The sequence below is a fragment of the Gymnoscopelus braueri genome (genome assembly GCF_963280865.1).
Source record: "Gymnoscopelus braueri genome assembly, chromosome: 11".
NCBI lineage: Eukaryota > Metazoa > Chordata > Actinopteri > Myctophiformes > Myctophidae > Gymnoscopelus > Gymnoscopelus braueri.
Genome location: NC_137613.1, coordinates 9,286,012 through 9,297,146, shown reverse-complemented (window position 1 = coordinate 9,297,146; position 11,135 = coordinate 9,286,012). Strand labels below are relative to the sequence as shown.

The following is an 11,135-nucleotide window of genomic DNA, read 5'->3' as shown; positions in this document are numbered from 1 at the left end:
TAACCTCAGTAAAACTATGCCTAATCCTAACCTTACCCCCAGTAAAACTATGCCTAATCCTAACCTTACCCCCAGTAAAACTATTCCTAATCCTAACCTTAACCTCAGTAAAACTATGCCTAATCCTAACCTTACCCCCAGTAAAACTATGCCTAATCCTAACCTTACCCCCAGTAAAAGTATGCCTAATCCTAACCTTAACCTCAGTAGAACAATGCCTAATCCTAACCTTAACCTCAGTAAAACTATGTCTAATCCTAACCTAAACCCTAACCTTAACCTCAATAAAACTATGTCTAATCCTAACCTAAACCCTAACCTTAACCTCAATAAAACTATGTCTAATCCTAACCTAAACCCTAACCTTAACCTCAATAAAACTATGCCTGCCAGGAAGCGAATCAGACACAGGTAGGGGCGGTTCTATGGGTGGGTCTTCTTATAACCTTGGTGGAATCCAAAATTTAGAGTAAAAAAAATTGTACCATATTACAATGAGCATTAGTGAGGACCAATTATATAAAGATAGGTAAATGGGTTTCTAGTGTGGAACTTCATTCAAAGAAGCCTTTATCAGGCAACCATATATCATTAATGCTTTTACCTATAATTATCATTATCATTTCCCTAAAAATAATTTACCGGTTGGTTGCTAATAGGCCTATGGTGAAAGGAAAAGTAGGCTGAGAAAAAAGCAGTGCAGACTGTAAAAGAATAGTGAGTGAATTGAACAATATGCTGCTAGTGTTGAATTTGTGAGCCATTAGTCGCTAGGTAATTAATACCTGTCAGCGTTGTGCTCCGTTCCCTCTGCCTTTCTTCTGTTTCAGGCCAATTAAATTATGACAGTCCTCTGGTGGGAAGCGTCTTGTTAAAATTAAGGGCCTGAGAAGCGCACAGACACCTTTTGATAAACACGTCCGGCGCTCCAATTGGCTCCGACAGCAATGCTACTCTACAGCAAAGAGAGGGGGGGGGGGAGGATGGGGGTTCGGAAAGAGAGAAAAAGACTGACAAATAGAGGGAGAGGTAAGCAGAGATAGTGTGTCTGTTCTAGCTGCTACTTCTACAAAAAACTATGAGCTGTTGGATCTGATTACAAGTAACTTTCCCCTCCAAGTTTTACTCTACAACACACACACACACACACACACACACACACACACACACACACACACACACACACACAGGCATGATGTTATGGGACATTTATGAGCCAAGAGAGACACGGAACACTGAAGACTACTCACTGCCAGTGATGTGTGGCTCAGGCGGCACTGCAGGGACAGACAGCTGGCAAAGATGAAGACAAGACACACCATGACAGATAAGAGAGGAGAGGAGAGGAGTGAGAGAGCCTGTGGATGGAGAAATAAATAACTACCTAGAACAAAGGTAGGCCTACAGAGCTACGACGACAGAAGGTAAAAGAGAGGGTGAGCTTAGGGGAGAGAGAGGTAAATAATGACCAAGAGCAGAAGCGAATACTAACGCGTCATTTATTCTCGGTTGTACTACGTCGGTGTCACGTACCAAAATTATCCAATCTACAGGCTCACCACTAGGGGTGTAACGATACATTTTAACTGCGATACGATACGCATCGCAACACATGTTTGACGATACGATACATGGCCGATATTGGTTCATTCATGGCGATACGATACAATGATTTTAAATCGATACAGTAACCATTTAACAGAGACATTAAATCTGTGTGAAACGAGTGGAGAGGTTTTTTAAGGGAAACATTTATTATTATGGATATAATTAAGTAAACACAGTGAATTCTCTGGCAAATACATGGACATTGTATTTGAACACATATGGACAAACCCGCACCTTGACATGAACACAGAGAATACACACATTTATCGATAGACCAAGTGTAGCGATATGGAATGGAAAAGTAATTAAACCCCTCTCTCTCTTTTTTCTTCTTAAAATTGCTAAATACAACGCATACAACGAGTACTTAGTATCAATAGAATCGCTTATTTGCATTACAAAGCGATACGATACGAAGTTAAACGATTCGATATGTTGCCGTTTACATAACGATATACTTTGATTGTTGAAATTAAAATCGATGCATCGATACAGTCACTGTATCGTTACACCCCTACTCACAACGCATCGCATTGAGAGACACGTTGTGAGCTTGTAGATCGGCAATTTTGGCTATCGCCAAATATAGCAGATCTTTCGCAGATCTTTCTAAACGCGTCACAATGTGACGCGTTTAGAGCTTGTAGATCGGCTGTTTTTGGCGGCTTGTAGATCAACTATTGCCAAAAATAGCCGATCTACAAGCTCAAAACGCGTCACAACGTGATGCGTTTTGTGCGTCTTGCAGATCTGCTATTTTTGTCGAAGAGAAGGAGAAAAAAAAATGTCCCGAGTAGAGTTGTAACTCGAGTCCGCTTCACTAAGACCAGAGGGTGGATAGAAAAAATATGTTTTAAGATAAAAAAGTGTTTTCAGAAAGTGTAACGGATGTGGAGTCCAGAAGACGGATGAAACGGAGAGAGAGAGGGATGAAACGGAGAGAGGGGACCGGCGGGGGAAGAGAGAGAGAGGGATGAAACGGAGAGAGGGGACCGGCGGGGGAAGAGAGAGAGAGGTAGAGTGATGGATGCAGGCAGGGGGGCGCCAGTTCTCTGCCAACATCCCCCTGCCTGCATCCTTCCAGACATCACACTGCGCTGCCATCTGCCAACCTGCCTCTCACTCTTCTCTCACACACACACACACACACACACACACACACACACACACACACACACACACACACACACACACACACACACACACACACACACACACACACACACACACACACACACACACACACACACACAGCCAGCAGTGGTTCTCGACCTGTGGGCTGGGGCCCACTAGTGGAACGTGAGGATATTGCAAGTGGGCCCCCGAATAACTGTTAAAACACAAATCTTGCCGTACCCCTATTATGCCTACACTTGTTAGGCATATTTTACTATTTTTTGGGGGGGGGGATTTTTTTTTTTTTTACTATTTTAAAATAGTATAATTTTTTAAATAGTAAAATATGTCTAAAAGGTTTAGGCACACAGGGGTAAGATGGGGCCCCAAGACTTTTATGATAATACAAAATAGAAATAAGTTCAAATGGTATGTTCTATTTTTTTTAACACATTCAATCCAGGAACGCACATACTGTGTCATTTTATATACTTTGGGCTATTCATGTATTTGACCCTGAAATTTACCCTTATGTGTCTCAGAGAGTGTACAAATGGAATCGAATGGACCAGGGTTAAATTAACACTGAAATTAACACATGGAGATTGGGACCCCAAATAAATTAAAACTAGATGTCAGGACCGCTTCGCGGCCCTCACATCTAGGCCCGATCCGAGGTTGGTCCAGACAGCACTGGCCTATAGTCACTCTGCACACACGTCATGCGAAGTCCGGCCCCTCTGGCCTCTCCTCTCGGCTCCTCCCCTCTCCTCTCCTCCCTCCCCGCTTTGCTTTGCGGCCCCAACCTCTAGTCCCAACCTCCAAACCTCCCAACCGTGGTCATGTGATAAGGAGGTCAGACTTCCTGTATCTGGTTGCTATGGCAACCTGCCAGATCAGGCTGAGGGTCTGATAGGCACATCGCAAAATCAATCAAGCCGAGAGTCTGATCACTGATCGAGGTGGGGTGAGGAGCCTAAAACATAGCCAGAGCTCTGATCAACAGTCTGTGGCAGGTCTTGGAGGCATGTGGAGTGATCCTGTGCTTGCGAATCCCGCACGAACCTTCGGAGCTTTTGTCAATTATATAGTAGTAAGATAGTAAGATAAGATAAGATGGTTGAGTCCCCTGGCATGTCTTTTCAAATGCGAGATGTTTCTACAACATGGTCAATGACAGAAGCCTGACTTCGGCACCGTCCTATTTCTACCTAATGACGTCATCACGGAACGTCATCGCAACATCATCGCAACCGTCGTCGTTGTCCTTTAAAATGACTGTACAATAAACTAAATGGCAATTTAGCAATTTGGACCAAGACATTCATTCACCTGCTCTGAAAGATCCTAAGTGAATTGTAATGTAATGTTTCGTTGGACGGTACATCTGAAAGGGAGAGAAAGACTTTGCCATCGTGCTGTGGTAGTCGGACTCAAGCTGTACATTTTTATGCAATGCAAACCTGGCACTGATCATATGGAAATGTACATCTTCAACACAGTATCTGTGCGCTGGATGAAGTGGTCCCCAGAGACCAGTGGAAGAGGAGATCGTCCCCTTGAGACTCCCACCAGCCGCATGTCCTACACAGCTGTGCTGATAGAAGACATCATCTACATCTGGGGAGGGTCTACCTCTAGGCGACCTCAGTGCTGCAATGAGCTTCATGCTTTCGACGTCGGCACTCAGAGATGGTTCAAACCCCAGGTTTCTGGGACTGTACCAGACGCAAGGCGTGACCACTCAGCCTGTGTCCTCGTGAAGGTCATGTACATCCATGGGGGGTGCAGGGCGAATGAATGCACTAACGACATCTACAAGTTGGACACCAGCACGATGGTCTGGGCTTTAATTAACAGCAGAGGCCCTCGCCCACCTGTTTCAGGAGGTCATTCTTCCACCATCATCGGGAAAAATATGTTTGTATTAGGGGGCTATAATGGTGGCCATTATGGTGACCAGGGGAGCACCTTCACCTACATCCAAAACATCAGGGTATTTGACACACAGACCAACTGCTGGCTGAGCACGCCTTCTTCGCAGCTTCTTCCAGAAGGAAACAGAGGTCATTCAGCCTTTGCCTATAATGAAGAGTTGTACATATGTGGTGGTGACCCCACCAGCCCGACATTTGATGTGTGGAAATTCAATCCAGGGACCTTCTCTTGGAATAAGGTTGAGACCAAGGGGGAAAGCCCGCCTCAGACGAATTACATGTGCTGCTGCATGGTGGGAGATCGCGTCGTCATTGTTGGAGGGTGGAACACTGTGTTTCGTCCATTTGACACCTATGACTTGTACATTCTAGACTTAAATCCTAGTCTAAAGATGTTATGCAAGCTAGCGGTTATTCATTATGGTCTGGAACGGTCGGAGCTCCCACACGACATCAGGTGGGAACTGACCATAGACTGTAAACAAGAAATGGACCAAGTGTCTCTAGAGACTTTGCGTCTTAGAGAACACCGCAAACTCCAGTGGATGGACAGTTATCTGAAAAACTCAAGGCAGTTAGAGTTAAGACCTGAGGCCGATTCTACAAATGCCTTCTAAATCAGTAGTTCTCAAACTCTTTTGTGCCAAGGATCCCGTCCCCAAAATGATATGCATTTGGCCGCGGACGCCCATCTGAATTTGTTTTGTGCCAGGGACACCCCCAGAAGAGAAGATTTGTGTACAAAAAAAAATCTAAAAATATCTTTTTTTTTTCTCCAAACACTTTTCAAAAATGTTCAAGAATAGCAGATGTACAAGTGACGCGCTATGAGCTTGTACATCTGCTATTTTTGAGATCCGCTGTTCTAAATCCAAGAGTTTTCTTTAAAAACCAGGACACGAGGCATGCAGTGAACCTAACGTTTTTTTCGGAGGGTTTCCAAAGGAATCTACCAGGAGGACTGAACGCTCTAACTCAGCGGTTCTCAAACTATGAGTCGCGACCCAAAGCTGGGTCGTGGGAAGGTGCCGTTGGGGTCGCTCGCACATTGGCAATCAAAAAAAATTATATATTCTTTATCAAGAAACGGTTAAAAAAAACTGTAAAGGAGTAGTTCACCCAAAAAAATACTTATTTTCTATCAATTACACACCCCATGAAGCCTAGTTTTTGTCGCATTCCTAAGCTAATAATTTGATGACCGGCGGAAAGATGCTTATGTCTTCGGTAGGAGACACAAAGTAGATTCTTTGTCTCACCTACCGGAAATACACCCGGTCATCAAATTATTGGCTTAGGAATGCGACAAAAACCAAAACAAATACATGAATTCAAGGCTTCATGGGGTGTGTAATTGATAGAAATTAAGTAATTTTTTGGGGTGAACTACTCCTTTAAAATAAAGGATTTATTTAGGACTTATGTTCAATATGAGCGGGTGGATTTGGTTCCATCTGTACCTTTGTGGATTTCAATTTAGATAAAATGCAGGTGGGGGTCCCGAGCCAAATGAACAGTTAGGAACCCAATTGACCCTTATGTCTCTGTAACTCTGAGTGTACAAATGGAACCAAATGGACCCGTTACATTTGTACACTCTCACCGAGTTAAATTAACACTGATGATGATGATACTACAGTGTAGATTGGGACCCCCAAGAAGTTAAAATGGTTAATTTAAATGGCATTATATTTTCAAATGATGGTCTGTGGGCTAATGTGTGTCAACTTGGGGGTCCTTGATGCTAAAAAGTTTGAGATCCACTGATTTAAGTTGGTCTTACAACTACAGTACCAACTCAGGTGAACTCATGATTCTACTGTACCGGTAAGCTACAAGACTGCCCCCTTGTGGCCATTCCCCGCTAGCGTTTTTCTTCCAATTTAGTAGCTATGCCAATTGACTCATCCCCACACATTTGGATAACAAGCTTAATTCTTAATATTTCAAAAACAATTAGCATAATGTTTTGATCTAATTATAGAGTATTATCAGATCAGATAAAATATATACAAATAGAAGGTCAAACTATACAACAAGTCAAGTCTGGCTTGACAGCACATTGTCATGGTCTGAACAGTGAACATATAACGGTGGTTCACAAAATGGGGAGAGATGGTGAGAACAAGAAAGTGTTCACCGTTTTTTACCTGTTTCGTCAAGTTGTTTGCTCACTGGTTTTGTCATTTAGATCAGTGGTTTTCAACCTTTTTTCGCGTCAAGGACCCCCAAATTGACACATATTAGCCCACGGACCCCCATTTGAAAACATATGCCAGGGACTCAACCATTTTAATTTCTTAGGGGTCCCAATCTACACTGTATCATCATCATTAGTGTTCATTTAACTCTGAGAGTGTACAAATGGAACCAAATGGACCCGTTAGGGTCCATTTGGTTCCATTTGTACACTCTCAGAGTTACAGACACATATAAGGGTCAATTTGGTTTCTAACTATTAATTTGGCTAGGGACCCCCTGGAACCCCTTCAAGGACCACTGGTGGTCCCCGGACCACTGGTTGAGAACCACTGATTTAGATTACTGCTCAGTAGTATGGTCATCTGCTTCAAAAAAATTATGAGTTGCTCAAAATAAGGCTGCGACTGGTTCTGTGGTCGTTCTTTAGGAAACTTAAACTTCAGTGCGGCACCCGAGTGCCGCGCTACAAGCTTGTAGATCTTGCCATTTGAATTTGTTTTTACATGTTTGCTTTAAAAAAATATATATAAAATGTGTCAAATATACTGTACACGCGAGACATACAATAAGACCTTTCTTACATAACTGATTGACAGTGCTACTTAAACAAAAAATATCTTTATCCCTGTTGGTGGCATCTCTTTTTATGTGATACTTGGACTTTACGTAAGATGTTTTTTAGTTTTTAGTAATTGTTGGCGATAGTGATACGCCGTTATTCTTGGAGCCCAGGAATACTAGCTGCCGTTAAGGCGTCAGCTAATGGGGATCTGTATGAATAAATAAACAAATAAACATACATTTCTGTGTGTATCTTCGAGTGGAGTACTCAACAAATTAAGGCCTGGCTTTAACTTGGCCCTACTGGGCCGGCCCGAGGCTCGGCCCAAACAATTACCGTACTTTTAGGCCCAAAAACCCGAAAAAGGTGTCATTATGTGCTTAATGTCCTCAAAGTCACACATCCAACAAGCTTTCAACTGAGCAGATTGGACCTTCCGTTCCAGAGATAATGGCCAAAACATCTTGGAAAAAAAGGACACTTTCGCCTTTTGAGTTTTGGCCATTGTCGCCCGTTTTTCTTTAATAACACGGGCTAGGGTGGGCGGACGGCGACAAACTAGATACCTGAGTAAAGTTCACTTTGAGCTGCATCCAACACACCCACTGACATTTCCGTCGACCGTTAGGCCGATAGGGGCAATTGAAATAACTTTTTTTTGGGGTAATAGATTTATTTTTCTCTCTTTTTTTTCACACAACCCAAGGCTCACCCCGGCCCAACTAATTGACATAGATTTTTTTGGGGGGCGCGGCCACCCAGACTATAGATTATAGAAGTGGACATCTCCGTTCGTTTTTTATACCGTGTGAAAAACCGTGTTTCCCTATTCTGGCCGAAAATGACTGTGGAAAAAAATGAAAACCGGAAACGGAATCTGCGTCATAAAACCGGATGCAGATGTGGGTGAAGTAAGTGGAACCCGAATCCTAGAGTGAAACATTGCAGAATAGTGCGATCAGAGATTAAACAATGAACGCGCGTCCAACGCGTCTAACGCGTCGACGGCCAACTGGACAAACTAGCAATTGACGCGTTATCGAGTCAACCGCAGTCAAAGAGTTAATGGGTTAAGGCAGAATTTGAGAACTCTAGTGAGGAGCCCCCCCCCACCGGGAGGACGTAGAGACTTCCGTCTTACTTCCCCACCCCCCCGGACACGACCAAGTATCGACAAAGACGGGAGTCAAAAACACAGTTGAACACGTCAAGCATGCTGCCCATATACAGAGATGTTTTTTAATCACATTAGAAGAAAAAAAAATCAAAAAAAAACAAACAACAAAGAGCATTGAAGCCTAAATTTATGCTCCGTCGCACGGCCCGCGTTGCACGCCGAAAAAACGCCAGACCTACAAGCGTGAGCTTGTAGGTCTGCTATTTTTTTGTCACGCAAAACACCAGCCGCCGTGCGACAAACAATGAAATCGGGGCTTTTTTTAAGAGTGCATCACACAGAGTGAAGTGTCTTGGTTAGGGTGTAACCACATAAACAGTCTTTATATATATATATATAATATGTATATATTTACTTATAGAACCAATTATCCCAACTTCTACAGCCGTGTACAGCCTCTGATTGTAAAACATTAATATACCAACGTTCCCTGGGTGAGCGAGAGAAAGTAGAGAGAGAGAGAGAGAGAAAGAGCGAAAGAGTCAGAGGGAGAGAGAGATTTTCTCTCTCAACAGTCGTCATCTATACGTTAGAAAACCTAAAACCTTGGTTTCTACAGGTTTGTGCATCAGCGGTGCATACATTACAAAAATAGGAATATAGCCGACGGTGGTGGAAAGGGATGCATGGGGTGGGGGTCGTTAAGGTCGCTGATGACGAGCCAATCAGTGGCGTGCTGCGCTCCCACAAGATCAGGAAGATAAAGAAAATCTACCCCAAAAAGAAAAAACTAACAAACAAAAACAAAAAACACACATGCACCCCTCCACCTCCGGGATGCACCCCTCCACCTCCGGGATGCGCTATCCCAGAGTCCTCTAGTGTTGTACAGCCATCCAGCCCAGACAAAAAGGACATCAGTATCATCAGCGGACATCAGGACTTAAAAATGAAGTTTAGGATTTTTTTTTTAAACCGTAAGTTTAATTTAAACAAAAATCATTAGAAACCAACAGAAGTACATTAAACAATAAAAAAAATCTAAACGGGGTTAGTGCATGGAGTGCAATAAGACCAGGGAGGAGAGGAGAGGTCGGGAGGGTTAAAGGAGTAGTTCACCCAAGAAAATGACTTATTTTCAGTTACACACCCCATGAAGCAAAAAATCTCCATGAATTACATGGAGATTTTTTTGTTTTGGGCACATTCCTAAGCCAATAATTTGATGACCAGCGGAAAGATGCTAATGTATCCGGTAGGAGACTCAAATAGTCTTCTGAAAGACCGCCGGTCATCAAATTATTGGCTTAGGAATGTGACGAAAACAAATAAATCTCCACGAATTCAAGGCTTCATGGGGTTGTGTAATTGATAGATAATAAGTACTTTTTTGTATGAACTACTCCTTTAAGGATCCTGATTTATACTTCGTCGTAAGACGACGATATCACTTGCGCAACGTAGCGGGTCTAACTAGCAAGTCAAACTTATAGATCTGCTATTTTTGCGCATGCGGCACCGTTGTAACGACAGAGCATGAATTAGGTCAACAGAATAAAAAAGGGGGAATTGGGAAGGGGGGGGGGGGGGGGGGGTTAAGACCGAGCACAAAGCTGTGCCACCACAGTCCCCGTTTCGCTTAGGTCATTTTGGCTGCTTGTTAGTGCGAGAGAGAGAGAGAGAGAGGAGGGGGGAGAGGGGTCAGAAGAAGAGAGGAGGGGGGGGGGGGGGGGTTGATGGGAGTGGCGGTTATTGCTGGGGTCGTATTTTTACGTTTTCTCCTGCCGGAGTTGCGGCGGTGTGGGGCGAGAAAACGAACAGGGGCGAGAGAGCAGGTTTACTGCTGGGGGTAGTAGGGCTGTTGCTGGGGGGGCTGTTGCTGGGGGTAGCCGGGGTAGGGCTGTCCGGTGGGGGGGGCTCCGGGGTAGCCCTGGGGGGGCTGCTGTCCTGGGGCCGCCTGGTAGGGCATGTAGGGCATCTGGTTGTACTGGCCGTAGGCGTAGGGGTTGTAGCCCATGGGCACCTGGTAGTACCTGTAGACGAACACACACACACACACACACACACACACAAACAGGAGTGAGTGAGACGAAGTAAAATAAGTAAAATAGTAAATATATTTGGGGGCGGCCTGATAGCCGAATGGTTAGGGAGGCTGCCACATGGGCTCCTATGCCTAGGGGCAGTTGAAATAACGTTTTTTTGGTGGTAATAGATTTATTTTTCTTTATTTTTTTCACGGAACCCGAGGCTCGCCCTGGCCCAACTAATTGACGTAGATTTTTGGGGGCGCGGTCTGCTGCTGCCCATGAAGATTCTCAATCCTACCGCCTCCCCGCCATCCACCTGTAGGCTCCGTTTCTAGATTCCCATTGGGGGTCTAAATTCATTCCCTGTATTTCCATTTGGCATGTAACATTTACTAAAATGTTCATGCTTACAGGGAATGAATACATACAGAGCCCTGAGAGCCCAGACTATGCTTCATATATCTATGCTCAATTATGCTCAATAAAAAATATATTCTAAATTCAATCCAAGTGTTGTGTGACTGAAATAAAAAAACAAGTAACTTGGTTTTTCTGACTTCTCC

The 11,135-nt window shown here is 43.9% G+C and overlaps 1 protein-coding gene across 4 annotated transcripts in view; it reads right to left on the bottom strand.

Annotated features, from left to right (window-relative positions):
- Window positions 1–8,642: 8,642 nt before the first annotated feature.
- pdcd6ip (programmed cell death 6 interacting protein) overlaps window positions 8,643–11,135 on the bottom strand; it is a 40,972-nt gene continuing 38,479 nt past the window's right edge. For all 4 annotated transcript variants that reach the window (XM_080441485.1, XM_080441486.1, XM_080441484.1 and 1 more), the window contains exon 18: window positions 8,643–10,575. In XM_080441485.1, coding sequence (XP_080297611.1) covers window positions 10,380–10,575 — 196 coding nt within the window. In that variant the 3' untranslated portion in view covers window positions 8,643–10,379. The remainder of the gene's footprint in view (window positions 10,576–11,135) is intronic.